We start from the raw sequence: 26,584 nt of genomic DNA on the forward strand, positions 1-26,584 counted from the left end.
TAATATACATAATCATATACATAATTTAGGTACTTGTCTATTAATTTTTTTTTAGAATAACTCTCTAGCAGTAGAATTGCTGGTTTGGAGGGTATGTATAGCTTTATGTTTTCTGATTGCTACTTCTAAATCGCCCATTAGAAAAGATCTACCCATTTTTGCTTCTACAAGCATGTTAGAGTGCCCATTTTACCACATCTTTGTTAGCATTGGGTATTATTCTTTTTAATCTTTGCTCATCTAAAAGGCAGAAAAGGTTATTTAATTTCAATTTATATTTCTTTGATTAATAGTGATCTTGAACGGTGTTTCTAAATGTGTATAGGTCTCTGCCTTTTTGTGTGTGTGTGAACTGCTGTCTCATTTTTTGTTGGTGTACTGATGTTATTTTTCCCTGAGCTCTTTTCAGTTATTAATGCCCTGTATGCTGCTTTTGTTTTTTGAGTTTCAGGGCTTATATTTTACATTGTTTATAGAAGTTGTTCTTTTTTTTTTTTTAATTTTAGCCAAGGTCCTGTTATTACTAACAGGTATTTCATTTAAAAAAGATTGGCTGGAGATGTGGCCACTGGTGGCATTTGTGCCTGCAGCCCCCTTCTTCTGGAGGTCAGCAGTTTAGGCACCCACAGTGGCATCTTGACGCTCATGGGTGAGGAATCCCTGACAGTCAGATGGGAGCAGACTGTGCTTTCTGGGACTCACAGAGGCATTTGTTAGAGGAGGAATTCTTTTTAAAATTTTTAATCCTCACCTGAGGATATGTTTTTATTGATTTTTAGAGAGAGAGAAAGGGAGAGCGAGAAACATCGATGTGAGAGAGAAACATTGATCTGTTGCCTCCCATACGCACCCTAACTGAGTATTGAACCCACAACCTAGGTATGTGCCCTGACTGGGAATTGAACCCGTAGCTGTTTGGTGTACGGGATGACACTCCAAACAACTGAGGCACCCAGCTAGGGCAGGAGAAATTCTTTTAATGAGCACCCAACAGGGCAGCCAGGGCGAGGCCGTGCAGAGCAGTTCCTGGCCCCTGTGGATGAGAGAGGGCTGAGCTGTGTCTCCTTCCCTGTTCTTGTCTCTCTCCACACACAGCTCTGCTGCTGGGAGGTTTGGTGCTTGGTGGTTTTTCGGGAGTTGGGAGTGATTGAGTCCAATGTGTGTGTGTGGGTGCTGTGGGTGAGCTTGGGGAAGCTTGGGGGAAGACAGGGATGCAGGAGGGAGGTCAGTGGGTAACTAGGTAGCCATAAACAGTGTCTTGCACAGTTATCTCTCTAAATTCTGGTCGTTGAATTGCATCTCGTTTTTCTGTTTTAAAGAGCTTTGTTCTGGAAGGCTCTCTGGCTACTCAGTAACTGTGGGTGGGCTGAAAAAGGCAGCCTTGGTGGAGGTTGCTAAGGAGCAGCTACATGGAAACTACTGATGAGACAGGGAGCTTTGGTAATAAAATGCAGAAATCCAAGGAGAGCATTTCACTCTTATAATATCACAGAGATTTGGACCAGACTAGGATGTATAATAGGACATGGTTTTGTGGGTTTAAAGCCTTTTTTTCTTTTTGAAAATTGAGCTTGCTTTACATTTGAGTTTGTCTTAGATTCATCCCAGTATGGTAAATTAGGCAATAAATGTTATTTTACACTTTATCAAGGCATTTACTGCTGTCATCACTCCTTGAGGGCCAGCTCAGAGTTTCCCCAGCTCTTCCATTTGGAAGTTGTACTCAAATCAGCCCAACTTAACAAATTCTGTTTAGTGCTTTCTGTGTGCCAGAAACTGCTAGGCATGGGGGATGCGGGTATGAAAGGATGGGCAAGGTACAGAGATGAGAGTGAAACTTTCTTGGGTGGGTGGTGGTTAGGGAAGGCTTCTGGGAAGAGGTAATCTCTCAGTTGGGGTGTAAAGGGTAATTAGGAGCTGTGTGGACTGTCGAGGGGCAAGGGGCTACTATGTGCCAAGGTGGGATAGGCTTGAGGTGGTATGAGAATTTAGGAAATTATTGTCAGTTTTGTGCTGCTGGAGTGTCAAGTGTGTATGTATTGGAGAGGAGGAGGGGACCGAGGGAGACAGAGACCTCGTCATGGAAGGTCAGTCATGTGTGTCTGCTCTGAACTATTGTGGCACATAGAACTTTTTGTATGAGAGAGTGACATTGAGTCACACCACAGATAGGAATTCTGCCCTGTGCTTATTAGTTCTGTAATAAATAAGAAGCTTTATCACTTCAGTGGGTTGCTGTGCGGATGACTAAATGACATATGATGTGCAGCACACAGTGGGTGCTCAACAGGAGGCTCTGTTTTCTTCCCCCTTGGCTGCCTTCTCCTTATTGTAAGTTCTTTGAGGACAGGCCACACACCCGTTGCTCCCAGAGCTCACCTACCCTGGTGAGAAGCATACTGTTCCCTCCGATATCAGTTTCCTTCACCTGACATGCCTCTTATGTAAAGCAGAGGCCCCTGTACCATGTACACTGCCCCCTGGCTGTTCTGTTTACTTATTCCTTAAAGGGAAAGCAAATAGTCCTAATTGTTTTTGGAATAGAAAATCAGGGTAAATGTTCCTTCAAAGGATTTTTGTCTTGGTTTTGGTATGAAAGTGCCAGGTTAGGTAGGTTGATGCTGAGATAATGGAATGTCTTAGGGCATTATTATGGTTCATGGGGAAAATGGGATATAAATATTTAAACATTTTGTAGATCACATGGCTGCTATACTAGTTTGGCATCTGTCTGATGATTTATTATACATATGTAGTTTTAAGAGGTGTTGAAACAAACCTAGGAAACTTGAATGAAATTATTAAAGGGTACTGGTCTCATTGAGTTTATCATCTTTTTTCTTCTTAATGGCCAACTCCTTCTTCCTTCCCCAAGTTTACTTGCCTTGAAATGTTGTGAAAATTTGCATCTTGTTCTCTGACCACTTTGGGCAATTGCAGTCCTATTTGAAATTCTAACTTCAGTTTTCTAAACAGCAGACACACATTCAGAGTTTCCTAGAAACCTGTTGACAAAGTCAACACTTCTGTATATTTCTGAAAAGGGGGCGCCAAAGTCCTCCTTTTTTAAAAAGCTGGGAGCAGGAGCTAATTTGCAAGACTTAGAAATTGTTTTTAATATTGAATCTCCCTTTATTTTCAAGTTTATTTGTAGTCCACTTATTTTTTATCTCAGGGGAAACAATCAGGCAGTTCAGCAAGCTCCTGCTTTCCAGAAAACGCTGTGTGTGTGTGTGTGTGTGTGTGTGTGTGTGTGTGTGTGTGTGTTGGGGGTGGCATGCCTTGTAAAGGGGGAAGCAGAAATACAATGTAATAAGGACCTCTGTGTCCTTTCTATGTTTATTTCTCCTACACCTTCCAGCTCTTAAAAATCAGTGTCTGATAGTGTGAAGCAACCCCACACTGGATAGATACATTTTGTTCCAAGAGTTTAGATTTAATATGTAATTTCCACTTATAGAAATTTTGTCTGCAGTGTTGTTCCTAAGCAGGAAAAAATATTTTTGGATAAATGAATTATATTGGGAGGGAAATATTTTTCATTTCTTGAAATGGTGGATGGAGCTAAGCAGAAGAAAATAGATGTGCCCAGGAAAAATCAGAGTAAAACTAATTTATTTACTGTGAAACAGTCCAAAGAAAGGATGGCAAAGAAAAAAAAACAGGGTTAGTAAATTTTAAGGAAGAATGCCTTTAAGATAGCGTGGTTTTACCTTTTACCCTTTTACAATAATTGATTCTAGTCTTCCACAAAGTTGTTAGCTCTTAGATAGATACCCGCCCTTCCCCTATCCTTTTTTCCCCACATCCATTAATCAAATGTTTTGTTTTTTCTAAAATATATTTTATTGATTTTTTACAGAGAGGAAGGGAGAGGGATAAGGAGTTAGAAACATCAATGAGAGAGAAACATCTATCAGCTGCCTCCTGCACACCTCCTACTGGAGATGTGCCCACAACCAAGGTACATGCCCTTGACCGGAATCGAACCTGGGACCTTTCAGTCTGCAGGCCGACGCTCTATCCACTGAGCCAAACCAGTTAGGGCCAAATGTTTTATTTAAGATATATTACTTGAGTTTTCTAGATCCCTCTGTAAACAACATTTTATATCTTTTTATTTTATTTTTTCATTTTAAGTTTTACATTTGTCTCCTTTTCCCCCAATTGACCACCCCCGCCCCCTCCCGCCAACCATTCTCACCCCGGGCAAGCTCCCACCGCCCCAGTGTCTGTGCCCATTGGTTTTGCCGCATGCGTACAAGTCCTTTGGTGGTTCTCTAACCTTCCCCTATCCTTTTTTAATGTTTATTTCAGCCTCTGGTGTGCTTACCCTGACTCTTCACAGAGATATTCTTGGACCATGTCACATGCTGTTGTGCGCTCTGCAGGAGCATTTTGTAATTAAAAGTATTTTTCCTGAGATTTCTTTATTTGCATACAAAACCAGCCTGCTTTTTACTACCAAGTCTGAGATTGGTTCTTAACCTGTGCCTTAAAACAGACACGTAGGTTACTTTTCCTCTTGATCCCTGAATCTCAGAGTAAACGTGTGACTCACAAAATATTAATAGACTACTCTATTTCCAGATTTTTAAGGACACGTTTACTATGAAATTAAGAGGTTTGGTTTTGGTGAATTTGCTCTGGCATATCTGCTAGTATTATTTGGGTGCATTACCTTAATATATCTTTAATTTTTACTCTTTCTGAACTGCTTTTAATAGTCCTTTAAATAACACCCCCCCTTTTTTTTGAAAAGAGAAAAAATTCTGAGAGGGGAAAATGGGGTTGCCTTTTGCTCCCAAAGCCTAAATGAATAGTCATTGCTTGTAATGCCGGCCTCCACTTGACGCTTCCCACTGCTTTAGATGTGATGTATCTGGTGCTGTGAAGGTAATGATCCTCAACCGCAGCAATATTCCGTAACAGGAGTATCTGTCATATTCATTGGGATTACCATGTTCATTGATTTGTGTCTGTAAATCTGCTGTTTCTACCCTTTAAATTTGATCTATAATTGGACCTCCTTAAATGGTTCAGATAAGGTAGTCTGTATTTTCTCAATGCAGCATTGCTGTCAGCTTCTCCTTTTTCATTATACATTCAGCAGACTTGATAAAATCAGCAGGACACCTCATTTGAAACTGTTTAATCGCTGCCTTTTTCCTTTGCTAAACCATTGAGGTGGTCAAGCGATGTACACAAATCATTTTAAATAGAAAATATGGTTTTCTCTGTGACCCAGCTAAATAGATAGTGTTATGCAAAACAAGTTAAAAAGTAATAAATGCCAAAAAAATCTTCTAATTGGAGTAAAAAATTGTGGGCAACTCTATCTTCTTTCTAAAGGTAGAGTATCCTGAGATATTGCCAGGACTGTAAAGACAAGATGATGGTTTTCTAAAGATTCTCTGGTTTCTGAACAAAGCAAGTTTAATTTAAAATTTCAAATAGCACTGCGCTGCCTTTTAACATCCATTCTCAGGGAGCCTGTACTTATTTGTAATGCCTTTACATCCTACTTTTGTGGGGGGAAATTTGCCATCTGTTAATATCTATGCAGCATAACCTTTCAGCCATTTGCTATTGTGATAATAAATTTTTGTTTCTTTGTCTGTCATTTTGTCTACTCAGCTGTTACTCTTCAAAGTACAAACTAAAAATAATAGCTCTAAATAAATGCCACATAATAAAGTGTTTTACAGTTGTAGCTGGAATATCCTGGTGGCTGCGGCTCGCAGTCCTATTACCATTGCTGGTGCTGTAGTTTCTTCCCTGCATGTCAAGGTGACTCTACCAGGGCCAGCTCATTAAAACAATCTATTCTTTCTAACTGGCTTGGTATTTAGCGCTGTACCCAGCAGCCTGCCAAGGCATAGTTGTGGAGCACAAGACTCACGGCATAGGATATATGAAATTATGTGGCATTCACTTTTTGAAAAAATACAGATTCTCCATAACCTCATTTTCCTGCTTCAGCACTTTATTGTAAATAATTTACAATTACTACTATCAGTAGTAGAAGTGGGGCCAGTTGCAGGTTTACCCAAGATAGTGGTAAGTGTGACTCCAGGCTTTTGAAGAGCAGTATTTACCTGGTTTATGTGTTCCTATAGGATTAATATTTACACTGTACTTGAATGTGACACTGGGCATGTTTTGCCATTGTTACTGCCCCAAGGTAACTTGAGAAGCTGGGAGTTGGTAAATACACTAAAAATGCATCTTTTTCTTACAGGTTCTGGCTCCTTGGCAGCAATGGCTGTGTTTGAAGCTAAGTTTAGGCCAGATATGGAGGTATGTAAGTCCCTGCAGTTTTATTCTTGCAAATATTTTTCCAGTTGTATGTCGAACATTTGCAAATTGCTGATTCCTCCAAAGCTTGTACAGCACTGTTGTTAGTTGGAATGCTCGTTGGCACAGACACTGTGTTTGCTGAGAAGACCGGTTGCTCAGGGAAAGCTTCACTTGGAGTGGCCCTGCGTGCCTCTTGGGCTTGAAGGTCAGCACTGTTCAGCTTTTGCTCTGGCCATTTGGGCTGTTTAGGAGTCTTCTTGGCTGTAAATGCTGCTGCGGTGTCGAATGTTTTCTTATGTACTAAGCTTTCTGTGTCATGGTATCTCAGAATGACAGGTTTTTTGTTTTCTTATTAAGAATAGAGAAACTATGAATGTCTTTGTCTGTCTCACAGACCTGGTCTGAAAGTGAGGGCAATTTTAAAAATCCCTATAGATTGTTCGGCATCTGGCAGCAGAAGATGGGGATGAGACCTTGAGTGTAGTGGACTGTTGTCAGTGTGATGGATCTAGTGTCTCAAACACATTTATAAAGACATTCTTTTATTATATTTTCTTTGGTGGTGGGGGAAGGTGGTATCTTCTGAATGACATTCCACCCAAGTCTGCTTTAATGATAGATGTACCCCCATTAAGCAACCCCCTCTCTCCCAAATCTCCAAGAACAAGCCCACAGGTCTTGTGTTCTCACTTTCATAGGAGTGTTCATGTGCTTGGATACTTCCTGGCACCATGTTATTCCCCATTGTGCTTTATCCTTGCCACTAAACCAGCTTGTAGGCACACAAGTCCTGAAGCCAGCTTTCATCATGTGCTCTTAGTTTTTTGATAGATGTTAATTTTTGATGGGGAGTATTCACTTGTTTTAACAGTAGTAGGCTGTTTATGAGTGGTTTACCCTATTTTTAATAAATAGGATGTCTCTGGGAATTACTTTTTGACAAAGCTTTATGCCTAATCATCCTTGGAGAGGATTGCTCATTTAAAAAAAAAATTGTTTTTGCACTGGCCGATTTGCTCAGTGGTTAGAACAGCCTTGGGCAAACTACGGCCCGCGGGCCGGATCCGGCCCGTTCGAAATGAATAAAACTAAAAAAAAAAAAAAAGACCGTACCCTTTTATGTAATGATGTTTACTTTGAATTTATATTAGTTCACACAAATACTCCATCCATGCTTTTGTTCTGGCCCTCTGGTCCAGTTTAAGAACCCATTGTGGCCCTCGAGTCAAAAAGTTTGCCCACCCCTGGGTTAGAACGTCGGCCTGAGGACTAAAGGGTCTTGGGTTCAATTCTTGGTCAAGGGCACGTACCTGGGTTGCAGATTTGATCCCCAGATCCGGTCAGGGCATGTGTGGGAGGCAACCAAACGATGTGTCTCTCTCGTGTTAATTTTTTTTTCTCTCCCTACCTTCCATTCTCTCTAAAAATCAGTGGAAAAAATATCCTCGGATGAGGATAAAAAAATTTTTATTTTTTCACCAGCTTGTCATTGGAGCACCAAGTGTCATTGGAGCTCTGAAGCTCCCTCTGCTCTGTAGGTTTAGGCCAAGTGCCGTGAGAGCCAGAGAACGTAGAGTTGTGGATGCTGCTCAGCCAGCACAGCCGTCTCCTGCCAGAAGCCACTTCGCTTTGGGTACATGAAGATAACACACATAAGTGACTTGGTTGCTAATGGCTAGATCTTCCCTTTCTTGGACATCTGTAGGAATAAAAACACCTGACTAAAGATAGGATTTAACTAGGTGTTTTAGGCTAAGAACAATAGTACTTTGCTCCAATTAAGAGTAGTAAACAGGTCCAAGTATCAACTATAAATGAGATTAGGATTGTGTTCTCATTTCTCAATGTGAAAATTTATTCCCATATCAGCATTATTTTCTGTTTGGGGTTCTTAAATACAGAAAAAAAAGAAGATATACTAGGTCACTAAAAAGAAAAAGAAAAAACAAGGTCTTCTGGTCTTGTAACTAAAGGAGAGGAGTTGCTTAGGCTCCACAGATCCATTACAGATAATGAAGGTAGAGGGAGAAGGACTGGTGGCTTTCGTTAGAGAATTGCTTCAGTAATGTCAAGCCCGCCTTTAAACCACATTAATCTTTTCACATTTTCTTGAAAGCTTTGTCTATTTCCAATTGATTGGGACCTCCATATGTTAGAGAAAAATGAGAATTGCAGGAAACGGAGGTATGAGGTATATTAAAAGTGACTTAACACTCTGCTAAAGTAATTTTACATTATTTCTTTAGAGTTTGGATTTGAAATTATTCAAAGGCCATGAATTTAATATTGGTGTGATTTGGAGAAGTAAAGGGAAATGTGATCATCCCTTCAATAATACTTCTAATATTATCAATCTGAAGACTGTGTTCCTTAGATCAATTTTATCTGTCTTGGAGAACTTCATATTCTGCGTTAGTTATGAGACTTTAAACAGGTTGTTCAAATTTCTATTTCAGATTGATTACCTAAATTTATAATTTCCGGTGACTTTTTTTATTCACGGAAGTTATTGAAACTTGAATCAGACTGACAATCAACAAAATCATTTTATTAAGGTGAAGGTAGCACCTGCTTCTCCAGTGAAGTGAGTTAAACAGTAAATAGCAGGCAAATAGTAGTGTAACACCTGTCAGTAGATAATACTTTAAAAATCTAAAGATGTTGATACTGAAAAAGTTGGTTGTGAAGATCAGGCAGCTGCCCGCCGGCACCCTGCTTGCTCTTGTGAAGATGAAATGGTGCGGCTTCAGGGGCAGGCTGAGACTGCTCGCCATGTTGAGAGGACACTGTTTTAGTGACTTCGTTGTGAAGAGAATTTGACCAAGGTGTCATTTGGTTCTGCATTTTCATAGAAATCAGGGAAATATTTTGGTTTCAAATTTCCAAACTTTTTATTTTCTGTTTTCCTGGGAAGCTTTTATTTTCTGGGGCAAGAAACCCTTAACTTTTCTTGTCTATTTTGAGACTGCAGGGTTGGATGACTAAGTCTGCTCATTCCTTTCTATCGGGGAAAGGATTCTGGACATGCCTCAAACAGAAACCCAGGAGAGCATTGCTGCCTCTCCAATCTCGCAGGGATTGCCAGGACAGTAACTGATCACACTGCACAGAGAATTGCGTTGGGAGGGGGCAGTTTTAGGCTATTGTAATTACGAATGGTTTGCTAAACAGTCATTTTTAGGTCATATTCATGAAGCAAACTCTTGGCTTTATTGTTGAAACAAATAAATTAGAGGAAGTCCATAGTTGTATGGTGTGTGTGTGTTTTAACTACAAACCTGTGCCTTGGAATGAAAGTCCCTCCCTCCTTAAAAACCATGAATGTTTCCTCATTGTGTTTAGCTGCACTGTTCAGTACAGGAGCCACCAGCCACATGTGCTATTGAGCACTTGATGTGGCTAGTCAGAACTGAGACTTAGTACAGATTTTTGTTAGTTTGCTTATTTTTTGTTAATCCTCAGCCGAGGATATTTTTCCCTTGATGTTTTAGAGAGAGTGGAAGAGAGAGGGAAAGACAGAGTAACATCGATGTGAGAGAAACACGTTGATTGTTGCCTCCTGCACGTGCTCCGACCAGGGCCCGGGCCGGGGAGGAGCCTGCAACTAAGGTATGTGCCCTTGACTGAAATTGACCCCAGGACCCTTTGGTCTGCAGGCTGATGCTCTAACCACTGAACCAAACCAGCTAGGGCAGTATGAATTTTTTATTTAAAATCTCAATAACATTTATATTGGTTATATTAAATAATACTATTTTACATTAGGTTAAATAAAAATATTACAGTTAATTTCACCAACTTTTACTTTTTTAAATGTAGATACTAGAAAATTTAAAACTGTATATGTTGTTCACATATTTCTATTGGACAGGGCTAGTCTAGCATCATTTCTTGAACTTGTCATTTGTACACCACAATTAAGATTTCTGCCATATCCAGATGCCATCTGCACTTTTTTGAAAATATTTTCAAATTAACTCACTGTTTTATAAATTAAGGTACCATTTACATATAATGAAATGTACAGTTTGATAGGTTTTTGGCATTTGTAATTAACCAACTGAGACTCAAAACCACCTAATATTTCCTTTACCTCACCACACACTGTCCCTTCCTTCCTTCCTTTCTTTCTTTTTTTTTATAAAGATGTTTGTTTTAAATATATGTTTATTGATTTCAGAGAGGAAGAGAGAGGGAGAGAGAGATAGAAACATCAATGATGAGAGAATCATTGATCGGCTGCCTCCTGTACACCCCCTATTGGGGATCGAGCCCACAACCTGGGCATGTGCCCTTGACCGGAATCGAACCTGGGACCCTTCAGTCCACAGGCCATCGCTCTATCCACTGAGCCAAACCGGCTAGGGGGCAAACTGTTCCTTTCTAATCAGTTTCCTCCCCCATCCTCCTCACAGCCACTTCAGTTTTTGTCTTTTTAATTTAAATTTATTTTTAAAAATAGGTTGACATGTATGAAATCTTGGGTTTGATGTTCTGATAATATTTTCCCTCCAAGACATATGAAAATGAACACATACTATTAATATAAGTAAAAATGTATTCATTAGCACCATCATGTGTAAGCCCAGGGGTGTGAATGTTAAACTTTGGGAAAACAGGTCTCCATTCCTGCCCTACTTCAGCCCTTCTTACCTCCTCCCTGTTCCTTGAATATCGTGTGTATTTGCCCAGGAAGCCTCCTCACTGCTCGTTTCTGCCAGCAGTGCTCTCAGTTGCTTCCTCTTTTGTTTGTGTCCCTGTACTCCATCGCACACTCCTGTCCCATTGTCTTATGGCTGTTTTCAGAGACATTTCCCCCACTTGCCATTGAGAGAGGGAGACCTTTGAGGGCGGGGCTGTGAAATCATCTCTGTTTTTCAGCCCCTGATGTTCAGTAGGTGTTTGTTGAGATAGAATAACCCTGAGCTAATAAAGTAAAATCTGAGTCATCAAAAACCACCTGGGAAATGGGAGGGACTATTTTTTTCCCCCATCTGGGAAGTGCTGAAAATTTTTCTTTTTTCTTTTTTTAGTTAACAGAGGAAGATAACTAGTACACTTCTCAAATAATATACATTATCGGGGTAGAGTTAGCCTAGCAAACCCCCAAGTACACAGGCAAAAGTGAAGATGGGACAAAGGGCAAAGGCTCTTTGGGAGATTATAGGTCAAAAAGCAGGACAGGGAAGCCCAGCTGGGATTCAGAAGTGCCTGAGACTGGCCTCTGCTGTTTCCAGTTATCTGAGCCAGTGTCTTGTCCCACGTAGAAGCCTTGGTTCAAGATTTCAGAGAAACTGCCAGCTAATCATGTGAGTTTATGACACATTAAAAATCTAAAAATCCTCACCCAGATGTGACCTTCACATTGCCTTTAGTGGTCTTGTGTAATTTTCATTTTCTTGCTTTCCTCCTTGCTGTTAGCCTGGAAGTTCTCCTTGCATGGTAACTGGTACACAGTAGGTATTCAGCCAGTATTTGTTGAGTGAGTGGGTAAAAAGGTGTTAAAAGCAACTTTGCTTAGTATGTAGTTCCTGATTTGATAACTTCACCTTTAGTGTTCATAATACTTAGCAGTGATAGAAATGAAGGCATAAAAGATTGTATTACTTACTGGTGGTAATCCCATGCTTTATTTTTATCTGCAAAGGTGTATATTTGGAGATTGTACCTATGTGTCAGCAGAATAGTGTATTTTGAAAATGTGGACATTCACCTGATGACAAGGCACCAGCTAGAGGTTGTTTGGATGGTGATGAATTGCACGAAGCTATTCCTCCAGATTTTTTTCCTGTTGTTTAGGCTGGTATCAGAAGTAAGCCCTGGATTCTGGTTATTACCCACAGGCTAGCTGGACAGGAAACAAGTGATAACCACACTGGCCTTTTGAGTCCATTTTCCAGTTAAGTATAAGGAATTGGACCATAGCACTTGGATTATGATGTTAGCTTCGTGGGAGTATGTTTCTTGAAAATTGCTAAAAATGCTGAAATAAAAACAGGTTGTGATTTAGGGTGGGGAAGGAATTAAGGAAATGAATCCGAAGATCATCCTGTTTCTTTGTAAGAAGGAATGTTTTCATTTGGCCCAGTGAGAAATTTAAACTCTTGAAAGATTATCATTCATTAAAATGGGTAGAAGATTAATATTTAGTCTGTCAAGATTAATGCTGTTCCCTCTTTGCACTAATTGTCAGAATCTCGTGCGAGGGCCGCTGAAGGGTAGTGGTGTGCGGCAGGACCCTCACATCATAGGGAGATGATTCAAAGGCAAACTGTCCTGCACCCTCTGGTATCGACTTGCAAATTAGCATCTGGAATCTAATTAAACAAGCTTAATGAAAGTAGCAGCTGAATGCTGCTGGAAAAGACAATCCGCTTTCCCCCCTCTCTGGTACATATTCTGTACTATTGAAGTTGGTCACCAAACAAATCACGTGAGCACAGTTAAAAAATTAGCATTTATTTGAAGAATAGAAACTGTTTTTCATTCTGTTATGCATTTGGCATGCTCTGGCGTCCCATGAGAGCCATGCCACAGCAGATAGTGCACAATATTTATAAATCCATGACAGGCAATAATAGCAACTTGAAAAATTCTTTTGCTAGAATCTCAAGTTGAGAGCTGCCAAAAGCTGAGAGGATCAGATCTGCAGTGGCAGCTGCTGTGCCCTACAGTTAGAATTCTAGACTTTGAAGATGCTCAACTTAAAGAAATGAAGACTGCAGGCTTCGCCAATTTTTGCAGGTTTCTAGAGCTCTGGCTCTCTGCCTTTTGAAGATGAGTTGCTGAAGCTTCTACCACTGCCTGAGGCGTGCTAACACCAGCAGGATCTTTTTTCCCCTAGTCTTAGTGTGTCTTCAGTTTTAAGTAGCACATGCTTAGTCAATGCCAACTGTATGGTCCTTTCTCTGGTGCAGTACGGAGGGATGAGCTCTTACCCTATACCCTTTAGAGAGAAGCTACGAAGATAGATGGTGACGTATATAAGTGCCACTTCAGCTGTCTGATTTATGGAGTCATATTTCATCACTCAGCAAGTGCTGGCCTCTAGAGAAGCCCTTATAGATTGCTAAAGACGTGCACAGCCTTCGCCCTAAAGACTTGTGGTTATCTCACAAACGTGATGCCAAACACCTAGCTACAGAGGAGATAGAATTAATCTGTCATTGCAGGCAGCTATAGATCCACTTTAAATAATGAAAGAGTTGATACTAATGTGGTACCCTGGCAGCAAATCTTAGAAGTAACTGTAGGTTTTTTGTTTTTAAGTTCAGTAATAGAAAGACACTGAAGTTACAGATTTCTTTGTGCTTTGCAGATGGACAATCGTGTGAGAGCGCAGTATTATTTTGATTTAAAAACTCACAAAGAATCTGTTCAGTTTGGCACATAGATTGCTCCCAAAGGAAAACAGAGTATGAGTTCAATGTAGTCGGATGGAAAGGGGCACGAGAGGTCAGGAGCTAGAGTACTGGGCTGTAAGTCTGTTTCCACTGTACTTCCGCATGACTCTGGGCAAGCCACGGTCCTAGACTGTCCGTCTAGAAGATGGGGACCCAGAGACCTGCCTGCAGGTTGCTATCAGGATTAGATGTGGTCTGTAAAACACCTCATGTGGTGGCTCACACAAAACTGGCTCTAAAATATGGCAGCTGCTTCTGTTTTTTTTTTCAGTAGTAGGATAGAAACATCACATAGCAACATGATTATTTGTAGTTGCATCAGGCTTGGTGATTTATAGCGAAAATAGATATGATTCTTCTTTCCCATCTGAAAGCTTAAAATCGGAGACAGACCTATGTAGTGGTCATAATGACAGTGGAAGAAGCCTTTTTAACACCTAATACCGGCTGTGGAAGGACTTACTATGGGGGCAAGGTATTGAAAACACAGTAATCATAATAGCTGATGCTTGTTGAGTGCTTCTACTGTGTCAGGCTTTGTTCTAACAGCCTTTTCTGCATTATCTTATTTACATTTCAGTAGTCACGTGAGGTCTGTACTTAGTTATCCCCGTTTTGTAGAGAGAAAAATGAGGGTACGGTGAGGTCACACAGCTAGTCAGTGATGGACTCCTGGTTTGAACCTGGTCATCTGACTTTAGAGCCCTCTGATGTAATTGATCACTGTGCTGTTCTGCTTTTTTGCTAGGCCTGTAATTCTTTGACAGCAGAGTGTGGAAGACTTCTTATTCCAGGGCAGCAGAGATGTGGGCTCCTTGGTCTGTTCCTTTTCTCTGATGAGGGCTTGTGGAGATGGCAATAACTACACAAGTGTCAGAGGAGGTTCACATACCTCTGACAAGCGGCATTGGAAGAAGACCAGGAATAGAAAGGTGCAAGGAAGTTAGATTTACAGAGATAATGGGAAATAGAAATAAGTCATTTGGCTATGGAAGATACCTTTTCTTCTTCTTTGAATTCTAGATTTGTTTTCATTTCTTAACTGTCTTCTAACCCAAATATCCTGTGGTTGCTTCACCCCCCCACTCCCCCAAAGTTTTTAAATATTCTTTACAAGAGAGCTCTTTTTCTCTAGATAGGTAATGTTCAGTTGGCATAGCCCTCTTCAAATTTAGTAATGAGACCAGGAAGTCTTTAAATGTTGGTGAATGGCATTTGTCCATTTGAGGCAACTCATGAATAACTTCAACGAAAATAAAAAAATAAGCAAGGCTATCATATTTGAATAATGAGGTGCTCTTTTTTTCCCAACTGCCAAAACTTTTTAATCTTTGTCAACAATTGTTCTGTCCTCCGTCTTATTTAGGTTGCATCTGTGCGACTCTGAGCTCAGGAGCCCTGACAAGCGGCATATGAATTCTGTATTCATTAGTGATCTTGATCCAAATGCCTCTGTCCCTGCCATGGGGGCTCAGGTGTGGAAGCTGCTGGCTAATCCCACCAGCTGACATTCAGAGGTTTAATGACTCCATAGGAAGGTGACCACTTGCTGGGAGGTTTGCTGACGGAACCCACGCAGCAGACAATGGAGATCAAGGAAGACTATCAGTGTTTAGCCGAAGCACCTTCCTGTGCAACTTGAACCCTGTTGGCATCAAGCAGAGTTTTAATAAATGCAAAATTAAAAAAAATAATCTGACCTTCGATAGCTATCATAACAATGATTTTTCTGTCTGTATTGATATTGATGGTGTTTAAGACAGTTTTTCTTGTAGCACTTTAATAGGTGTCAGTTTAATGAGCTGAACTTGACTCACTTTTGCAGATTTTTAGATTTTAAGGTTATGTTGGTCTGGTTGCTATATCCATTTAGGTATGTTGTATGTCTGGGAAAAATCATAGTTAGAACCAAAATGCATTCTTACTAAATGCTTTTAGGGATTTATGCTGACATTTTTATTTATGTGATCTCTAGCTTTTACAAAATTACTGTTAGAATGTGAGTTCTTGGATTGACTTGTGACATGTCACTAGATGTTTTGACCTTTTTAGGTCCTCTAGTCTAAAAATGTTGGATGTCTTATTATTTAGTAACAGCTTCATTGAGATATAATTTGCACCATACAATTTACTTAAAGTGTACAATTCAGTGATTTTTTTAGTACATTCAGAGTTGTGCAAATATCACTACAGTAAATTTTAGAATATTTTCATCACCCTCAAAAGAAACCCATACCCATTAGCAGTCACTCCCCATATCCCCTGACCCTCCCAGCCCTAGGCAACAACTAACCTACTTTTTGTGTTGAAACACTTGCCTATTCTGGACATTTCTCATGGTAGGAGTCATACAATATATGGTCTTTTGTGACTGGCTTCTTTCACTTACAATATTTTCATAATATTTCATCCATGTTGTGCCATGTATCGGTACTTTATTTCTTTTTTTATGGTTGAACAGTATTCCATTGTATGGACATACCGCAGTTTATTATCCATTCATTAGTTGGTGGACATTGGGATTGTTTTCATATTTCAGCTATTAGGAGTAATGCTGCTGTGAACATTCGTGTACAAGTCTCTGTGTGGATATATATTGTCATTTTTCTTGTATATACCTAGGAGTGGGATTGCTGAGTCATATGTTTAACCTTTTGAGGAACTGCCAAACTGGTTTTCAAAGCAGCTAGGTCACTAGCAATTTAAGAATTCTAATTTCTAACCCTCGCCAACACTTATTATCTGTCTTTTTGATTGTAGCCTTCCTGGTGGGTGTGAATTGGTATCTCATTGTGGTTTTGATGGATTCCTTATTGGTAAGACTAATGTAACTGTGGGGCTGTTTAGATGGAACTGTTGAAGCACTGGACACACTTCTTTACACACTGGATTTGGGCAGTAATTGAATTGGTTGCTCATTTGTTTAGATACTGAAAGGTCCCTCTTAGAGGCTCTCCCTGAGGCTGTTCTTGTCATTTGATTTTGGTCCTAATACCTGCTTATTGGCTTTCCTTAAGATCTGCAGCATTAACATCATAAATTGTGTCTTCATTTTTGGATCAAAAATGTATTAATTTTCTCCTTAGTTGTATTTAATGTAATGCATTAATTTTTAGAGATGTCAGAACCCAAAGATAACATTTCTGGGGCCCTGATTAGAATTATTCTTAGTAGTCATATCCAGTGGAGTTAAATAGTTAATTTTAGAAATGAACAGATATTAAAGATGGCACTCATTTTGTTAAGTGGGTGATTTGGAGAATTACCATTGACCTTTAGAATGGATATTAATGAGAAGATCCTGCTGATGGTTAAAGCTTCTCACCAGCATCAGATATTTTGAGTTGTCCTTCTTTTAAAAAGTGAATTTATTCTCCAAAATTTGAACCCAGTGGTAGGCCAACTTTGGAGAGGCAGAAGGAACTTCTTGCTCACATTTTCATCTTGTGGTGTTTTAGAAGGCAGATGGAAGTTTTGTTTTTTCACCTGATGCTTCAACAGCAAGACTGCTCTCTACCGTAAGAGTTTGGAATTTAACATGTAATTGCTTCTCTCCCTTTGGTTTTCAAGGATTCCTTAGTCTTCCTTGACTTAGAAATAGCCACTTATATGTCTGTTCTCTGGCCAAGTCTGTGTCTTCCTTGTCATGGTGGTGGCTCATTATAATTTCTACCCTTGCCATTGTATTCTGCCTTTGATGAAAGTTGAAGTTCAAAGTGGAATTTTTGGGTAAGGAGGTTGAAGGAAATTTTAGAAAGTTTGTTCTATTTTTCCTGTTTAGGATCAGGAAGCAAAAGGGGATTAGAAGGGAGGAGGCCAAGAAGGAAAGATATAGTTTACCAAAATCTACAATGAGCTGGGAATGGATTCCTCCTGGTGCCTAGGCTCTGGAATTCAAGAATCAACAAATCTTAGGAAAGTGACCTTGTATAAAATTTGAAGGTCTCAATTTCCAATTCTTTGAGGAGTAATGAAAATACTACAAATGTTATAACTGACATAGTTACTGACTTTGAGAATTCGTTGATTTTTTTCTGCCAAAAATATTTCTGTGCAAATTTTTCCCTGTCTTCTACCCTGCTATGTAAATACTGAATTCATTTTTTTATAAAATCAATATGTAATCAGTTAGCAGTTACTTATTGGGGACCAACAGATTGCAAGGCATTGTACTGGGTGCTGTAACCCAGAGGTAGTATTGAAAGAGGCTGTTCGTTCTGTCTGGCGGTGGAAGCTCCTTATACAGTCATATGCAAAGTAGATTGAAAAGAAGGGTTTATTTGATTCTGTAGTAGATGGGTAATTATTTGTGATGCATTTCTTTGGAGCAGGTGTTCTATTTGAAATGTTTTCACTTTACATATTCCCTGCAACTGTGGAATGTAGGGGAAAATATACCATATAAGAGAAATATTTCACAAAGTATATTGCTTGCTGCACCTGTGGCACAAATCCAGCAGGCAAAAATAACTTTTTTGTGACCAGAGACTCTTTAATCAGAGAGTCAAGAGCTAGATTCAGGGATGATGTTGAATAGAAATAAATGTTTAGTGACTTTCAACTGTACAGGTATAATTAACACTACGGTGTCGGGTGAATTTCCCGCCAAAATATAAGATGGCGTGGGCAATTATTTAGGTTTCCCGCGCAAAATCAGAGTTAGTTTAAAATGCCTATATCTTTTGAAGTATGGGTTCGAAGTATGGGTATGAAACGGTTCGCATACGCAGGTAGGTATCTTTGTGAACGGCAAACAAACAAATATTTGGTAATACGCAGTTACAATCGGCCCGAGTTTACACGTTTCCCGCACTCCACCGCAAATCTATATGAACCGAGTTAAGACGGCTCCCGCGGAGTACGCGCAATTCACGCGAGCCGACTTAACTCGTTTCCCGCAATCCAAGTGTTAAAAGGAAAATATTATTTCTATATTCTACATCATGATATCAAAGAGAAAATGGACTTTCCCCCCATCTCTTACCAAATTGAAATGCCTTTGCTAACTTAGGTCTCAGGGTCATAATTTAAGGCACTAAAAATACTCCCTCTTTCTAAGTCATCTTTTTTTGTATTCAAGCCAAGCCAAGATCTGGAATGTTGTAACTCCTTGGGAAAATAAATAAGAAGTTCCTTTATTCATCGATTTCATTCCATTCTAGAAATCTCATTTTGTAAAAATTTTGAATCACAACCACTTACTGAACAGTGGCTTTTCATGGGAAGAGAAGGGATGACCCCCCCCCCCCCCCCAATCCCTGTATTTCATGTCAAAAGTGAGGCTGTGTGTCACAAATCCAAGAGGTCATCTGTGGTTAGAGGCTTGCAAGGTCTTGAACAATGGCTTTTCTGTGTTTCTTGTATACAGACTAGAGAAACGGAAGAAGTGAAATACAGGATTGAGTGTAACTGGATGGCAGCTTAGAATCTTATAAGTTTTGCCTTGGCAGGTAATTTGGCATAAATTGTTAATGTAAATCTGGGTTAGTGGTGAAGACGTTATTTTAGTAAAAAAGATAAACTGCTGATTAATTCAGCATAGAACTCAATTACAAATTGAAAGTGTCTCTGCGGGACTCCCGGACCCTAAAGACAGCAGATGTTGAATTGATACTCTAGCATATTTCACAGTGGTATGAAATATTAACATGGTTTATTATACTTGTGTGGTGTGCGGTATCAGAAAGGCGGAGGCGGGGTGGGGGGAGGGCATGTGGGTGTGCAAAGCAGCCAAGCATCACACATTTGCTAATATACACTGAAGCGCTATTAAGAATTTTAGGAAAGTTTCTTCTTATTTTTAAAAAAAATCAAATAGCTCTGTGGAAATATTAAGTTTAAAATAACATTTAGGCTAAATATTTAGATGTGGTAGCTATATACGTTCACATTGTACATGTAAATGAACATAAAACAAAAATAGTAAACTTACTAATAATTTTTAAATGGTAAGTGGGACCACTGCCTATAAGAGTGGGGGAACTTGAGGGCTTGAACTGTGTATCAGTGAGTTAATTGTCAGCTTTCTGGGCTGGAAAGTTTTCATGGGCTGCTGTACTGTTTTTACCTTCTGATCTAAAACATATGGTAATTTCAAAATGCCCCTGTAATTTTCACTGGCAGAGAAGTTTTATTTCTAGCCAAAGAAAAAAGGCTTCACAGTTTTCATGTATCTGTATCAACTCAAGGGGGGAAAAGTCAGCAAATTTTATATATCGGAAGATCTGAATAAATGGAACTGCCAATATTTGAAGGGCTTGGCAATTCGTAAGAGGCATGAGAATAAAGTTGGCTTAGATGAGATATTTCAAAGCCATTACTACTATTATGACAGTTATCTTTTTGCTTCACAGCCTATATCAAGTCTAGGTTTTGCTAGCCGAAGTAAAAACAGTTCCAAAAATAGCCAAATGATTACGATAAGAACTAATACACCCTGGGTACCCTCTCCTATTAGGAAGGTTTTTTTAAAGTGCCTTCTCAAAGATTTCTGAGACATAAAAATTTGGCAAAGGCAGAAGGTCAGTGAGCAAAGAAACCAGAAGTTTCTTGGTACCCATGCCACCAGAAGAACATCTTTTACATCCCATTGGAGTGGCCTTTAAGGCCTTTATAACTATTGTGAGGTGGTGGGCATTCTGAGGTATGAGGGTGCCATTGCGTGCCATTCCCCGAGTTGAGTGATCTCCAGCTGGGTGCCAAGCTCTGTGACTGGTTATGAGACATGGTCCTTTTCTTAGAGGCATGTACAACGTAGAGGGTGGACAGGTCCACAAACTATGGAAATTATGGCATGAAAAGTGCAGGAGAACTGTAGATATAAGGAGGTGTAGAGGTAAGAAGAGTTGGTGGAATCTCTCTGGGGGGGAGGGGGTGGAGGAGGAGGCTGTAAGATGGCCTCAAAGAGCATGTGACTCCTCACTTGAAATTTTTCTGTCTTGGGTTTGAGGAAGGAGTGGAGCAGGGAGGCTGAAGAGAAGGAGAAGAGACCATTCTAGACAAGGACATCAGGTACAGAGGCGTGGGGGCTCCTCCTGCTCTAACTTTGTCAGTTGTGTAATCCTGGAAGTTTGGACCGCTGACCATATTGGGAAATAGGAAAACGAAACTCCAGACAGTGTCTGAAGTTGTCTAGGTGGTCATTTCCTGAGTCAGTGTGGCCTTTTAATTAGCATCTGCTCTTCAGTGTGGAATAAGGCCGAGCTTAGCATCCCTGTCCCTGCATGTGAATATTTAGTTTAGAAAGCTGCCACGTTCCATTAGAGATGGTTGTGTTTCGGCAGTGGGTGCAGGAGCTGTATAGACTTTTCAGATGTCCTTTGAGATTTACGTTGCCGTGTAATTGGGAGATGCTGGTACTTAGTGTGTTGTGCATGGCAGAATGTGAGATTACCTGCTGTAATGAGACCCCAGCAGCATACCTAGGGAAGGCAAAGTTTTAACCTTAACAGATAATGTTACTTGTGGGTTTCTGGGAGGTAATTTATACCACTCTCCCCTAACCCTGAAATTCTGTAGGAACAAAAATAAAAACATGGTATGAGGTTGTGCTAAATAGATATTTTAAAATTCCACCAAGTAATACAGGTTTTTTAAGTATTTGCAGTGAACATTGTATCCGTAGGATGCAGTCACACTTGTAGTCATTGGCATTCTGTCATAATGTTGGAATATTGTTTTTCTGAAATTGGGACTTTGATGATGTCAGAATATTAAAAAGATTTAAGGACGCATTATCTTTGATTCAGATACATTGGTTTCTTCTAATTCAGATCAGTTGAATCGGGGTGGTAGAGGAATAAAAAGGGTGTGATGGAAAGTGTGGCCATGGGCTTTGGAAGAGGTCTGGGACTGACGATTGATTTTTGCCTCTTGTGTAACCCTTGTAACCCTAGTTTATAAAATATAAAACTCATTGGTAAACAGGCTCAGGTTAGTACTTGAAGGGGTTGTTTGGGGAGCCGTGTTTGTAAATTGCAGTCTGGCTCAACAGAAGTTTGCTCTCTTATCCTCTGGCCTCTTTGGACTCTATACTCTCCATGGGCCAGGTCTGTGGCTGTTCAGACTTTCTCCCCAGTGGTTAGCACAGTGTCTGTGGAGAGCATTAGTGTCATCAGTGAATGCTCGCTGAACTGAACTGACCTGTACACTTCTTTCAGGGGTTTTATATCGTTTGAAATTGGCTTCATATGTGGCCATCTTTAAACTTCCTAGACCAAGAGTGCTCTGTACTGCCTTGGGTCTCCTTCCTGACCCTCCTAATCCTCATGAGGCTGCAGAAGCAGATCATGCAATCTAGTGTGTCCCCAGCATAGCCTTCCCCACATCCCTGTGCTCCACAGTGGTTTCCAGCCTCCAGCCCTTGGAGTGGATGGGCTCGATGTGAACGTGGCGCTTCTTTTTTATCTTTATTGTGTGACCAAGGAACAAATTCACTTCATTTCCCCCCTCTGTTTCCAGGTGATAACCTTTTCAGGAATATATTGGCAGAGTTATCCCACTGACTGAATTGTTTTATGGAGGGAGAGAGAAATATTATTAAGATCTTATTACTACCTGGGCAGCTTGGTTTTCATTTGGAGGATTGTTGAACATGTTTCTCACTTTCTTTAAACCCAGTCTTGTTTTTTCTCTCTGATTATATTTGATTCAGTGCAGCCTTGCAAATATATATTATGTACACATATGCTGTGAGCGCTGATTTCTTCTCCTTGTGGAAAGCAGTATGTTCCTATCTCTCTTGGTCCTTTTCCCTCTGGAAGCTTAGGTGTTTTCCCTTCTAGTCATTGTCTCAGAATCCAGCAAAACCTCTTGTCCACCACTGATTTTCCTGGTGGGTAGAAAGACATAGGCTTTGGTGATGCCAGGCACTAAGTTGGCATGAATCCCCCACTCCCACTTGTAGCCGTGTGCCTTTTGGTGCATCATCCAACTTTCTAGCGCCTCAGTTTCCTCTGCTGTACAGGTGGTGATTATGAGGATGAAATAAGGAACATAAGTGTTTGGCTCAACCCAGGGATGTGGTGGGTGCCCATGTTAGTTTCTCACATCCTTGCCTCTTTCCTTCCATCCTAGAACTTGCTAACAATTCTGCTTGTAAAACCTGTGTTAGGGGCATTCCTGTTTCTTTATTCCTTCCAATAGACCTTGGATAGAAGCATTATCGCCATTTTCCCAATGGGCAGTTCTGTGGCTCAGAGAGCTAAGTGCTGTGTTCATTAGTGACCCAGCTCTCCTGGCATTTCTCATTCTGTGAGCTCTGTGACAGCCTTTTGTGGCCCACTGTGCCTGGCAGCCTTGGACATCTCCTCTCCTAGCCCTAGAGTTGCAATCTGCGACAGGCCAAGTTGGCCATGACTTGGTTGGCAGTTCCTGGTTCATGAGCACCCCTCCCCATCCCTGCTCCTTAGATCACCCTGCACTCACAGCAGGTTTTCCCTGTTTATTTGCATCATCCATATCATGGGCACCATAAAAAGCTACCGAGGAAAGAAATGACAGTACCATCTAGACCTTAAAGACACAGTCACTAATTCACTCCTCCCTTTGGGCACACCCAGCAGCGCTGCACCTCCATTACACGGGACAGTTCCCGGGTATTCACACAAGTGGACTGTGTTTACCCAAACGGTTCAAGCCAAAAACAAAACTCAGACACCTTTGTTTTTGTTGCACAGCCCTGTTTAAAATAATTAAATTAACTTTTCCCACTGTAAGATACGGGTTACACATGGGACACATCAGGTCTGCTGCACGATACAGGGAGCCTACTGCTTGGAGGGGGGACTGTTTTAAACACTTTTTGAGCTCTTTAAATTTTATCCAGCCGTCAGCCATGAATGACTCCTTCAGGCCCAGCATGTCTTCAGGCCACCACCAATTACTGGGTTTAAACCTCTCCTCTGGAGTGTCTGTCTTTGAATGCTCTGGTTCCCTGGTCCCTAGTGGGGACTGATGCAGTTTTGAAATTACCCCATTTTGGGTAATTAATTTGTCTCATAATTAATTTCATCTTTTAGTTTGGTAAAGCTATGAATACATTTGAAGTTGATGTTTTATTTGTTTCTATGTTGACGTCCACACCCAGCACTGTGTTAGCTGCCTGGGACAGAGATGGAGAGGTGTGTTTTAGTCCCCCTGTTAGAGACCCAACTCTGATCACAGCCAGACTTTTATCTGCTCTGCTGCCGATCATCAGAGCAGTAGCAGATCAGAGTGATAAAAGATAATGCAGATTTTCCCAGATGAATTTGGACTGCTTTCATTCTACGTGAGTAAAGTCCTTAGTTTTCAGTAAGGGAGCAAACTGTTATGAAATAAATATCCTCAGATGTAATAACAAGTAGGAAAATTGATGAAAGTAGTGTGAGAGGTCAGCTATGATGCCGCCCACATCCTCAAAGGCAGGAGGGCCACTGTCCCGACTCCTGGCATGGTGGTGGGAGGGAGGGCAAAGGGACCCCTCTGCAGTGCCCTGAGAAACAGAGCCATGAGAGCTCTCTTCCTCGTGAAAAGGCGGGATATTTCCATCTCAACCCCCTTAACGTCAGCACCTCAGCTACGGAAATAAAAGATATTTTCCCAGCATATAACCAATTTTATTTTTTTAAGAATTAAAAAAAATATTTTAGTTACAAATTGATTATTTAAAGTGACTTACCATATATTTGTATTTTCACATTCCAAAGCTGTATCTAAAATAGTACGTTAGTTTTTTAGTCAAATGCATATTTCATATTTTGTAAGTAAGGCACTGTTTAGAATGCATAACTGAACAGCTGGATGTAGAAGGTTTATTTAAAGAGTATTAATTTGATGCTGAGCTGTCCAGGGTGCCCATTGGCTAGGGCACCTACACTGTACTCTGGTGACATTCCCAATCTAAAAATCACTTAGTTGAGAAGAGAAATTCGATTGTACTGTAGATGAGAATAGTGTGGAAAAGTTTCTTTGCGGTGCTATTTTGGACCTGCACCATAGCGGAGGCCAAGGTAATCTATCAGTTTGTGAGTGTCTACAAAATGCAACTCTCCAGATAACAGGTTTAAAGTAAAGATTTAATACAGTCTCCATCTCCTATGATGTTGCAGTGACAGTTTAAAACTCATTCTCTAAATCTCAGCAGACTTTATCGCTAGCAGTGGGCCAATATAAAGTTTAATAGCATTACAACACATAAATCATCTTTTAAAGATGCTGCTAGTAGCTCCAATATTAAATGCAGACAATCGCCTGTGTTATAAATAATTTATCAAACACCATTTCAGATTAGCCTTCCATGCTGAGTTATTTATTTTAGCCTTTTCTGTACGATTCCTAAGGCACTTTTTGAAAGATCCATTACTGGTCAGTTTAATGAACTTGGGGGTCTGTTTTGTCCCCTCAAGCACTGGGGTACAGCTGTGGTGACCATTACATGGCCGACGTGGACCTCTTTGTGCCTTTTACAAGTGCTGCCCATTTGTCATGTAGCGGTAAATGGAGCTGCACATTGGAGTCCAGGGACACATTGTGCGATGCTGTGATGGAGACAAACAGATAGCTCTATAAAGTGCTGCTTGTCACAGCTGACTTGTAGTACAGTACATCACTCTTATTGTAATCTCATTTAAGAAGCAGGGGTGGCCCGCGGGACTGATATTCCCAGTTAGTTTGGTCTTTGTAGCCATAAAGCAGGAAGTGCTCCTTTTATATTCTCTGAACTTCAGGGAGTGTGCTTTTTGCTTGGATTAATTATTACAGGAACTTCTCCATGGCACTGGGTGAAGATTTGTCAGCACGTTTGTGTGGGCCTCCTCCTGGCCTGGGCTGTAGTGTGGCTGTCATTGCTTAGAGATAAACTGTATTTCTAGGAGCCCTCTGGTTTGCTTGATTAAATAAGTTGGCATTTATTAAGCAACAGCTACCTGCCAGACACTATAGTAGGTGCTTGTCATACTTTATTTCTGATTCTTGCAGCAGTTTGTGAGGGCTCCTCATTTATCATCACTGTGTTACAGAGGAGGAGGGTGAACCCAGAGAGGTGAAGTGACTTGCTCAAGGTTGCACAGCAGTAAGTAGGAAACTGGGGATTCAAATCTAGTCGGTCCACCTCCACATCTGCCAGATTACCTTGACCCTGGGTCCCCCAACTAACTTTCAACCACTAGGGTCATGGTGATGTTTTGCTTGAGCATTTCAAAATAAAAAGAAGCTATACCATTAGCCTGGGAGATGTTTCTGGTAGCCAGGGTGAGTCCTCCTGGTCCATCTACATGCTAATCCAAGTTCCTCTGTGACTAGCAACATAAATCTGTGAGCAGCTGGCTGAGGAGGATACCCACCTGGCAGTGGGAGAGCATCCCACCTGGGCCTGACAGCTGGGGTCGCGGGCTCTGCAGGGCCCTTGTCAGAGCCCTCTGTCACAGCTGTCCCCAGTCAGATGATGCGCAGGACTCGGGTCACTCTGCATCTTCCAGGAAAGGGAGGTGCAGTTGCCCTCTGAAGAATGAATCCCAGAGGAGGAAACAATGCTTCTTGCCTGTATTGTGGGCCAGAGACAGATAAAATGTGGTGTTTTCCCTACCTCTTGCTTTTTGTTTGTGATTTTTTGGATAGTTTTCCTAAATAGTTGGTAGCATGTGTTAAAGACAAGAGTTGTTTAATTGTGAAATTCTACTATAAAGAAAACACAGTATGAATATGCCCAGTAGCACATTTGCATATGTGTCTAGAATTCTGGGAATGGAAATCCTGTGGTGAAAGACAGTATTCGACGCGTGAAGCAGTTCCTGGGACATAGTGGGTGCCTGTAAATATTTGTTGAAGACATGAACTATGTAAGTAGTGGGTGGACAGCAGAGCCTTGTTTGTGTTTTGAGAGGGCTTTGATGGGGTGGGGC

At 40.7% G+C, this 26,584-nt stretch overlaps 1 protein-coding gene across 1 annotated transcript in view; it reads left to right on the top strand.

The window, feature by feature from the left end:
• Window positions 1–26,584, top strand: part of PSMB7 (proteasome 20S subunit beta 7) — a 53,860-nt gene that overhangs the window by 20,985 nt on the left and 6,291 nt on the right. Inside the window, exon 6 of the mRNA XM_070430711.1 lies at window positions 6,242–6,300. Within this exon, the coding sequence (XP_070286812.1) occupies window positions 6,242–6,300 (59 nt within the window). The remainder of the gene's footprint in view (window positions 1–6,241; window positions 6,301–26,584) is intronic.

The sequence above is a fragment of the Myotis yumanensis genome, unplaced genomic scaffold (genome assembly GCF_028538775.1).
Source record: "Myotis yumanensis isolate MYYU_CA2020_CCGP unplaced genomic scaffold, mMyoYum1.0.hap1 SCAF_12, whole genome shotgun sequence".
NCBI classification, from domain to species: Eukaryota; Metazoa; Chordata; class Mammalia; order Chiroptera; family Vespertilionidae; genus Myotis; species Myotis yumanensis.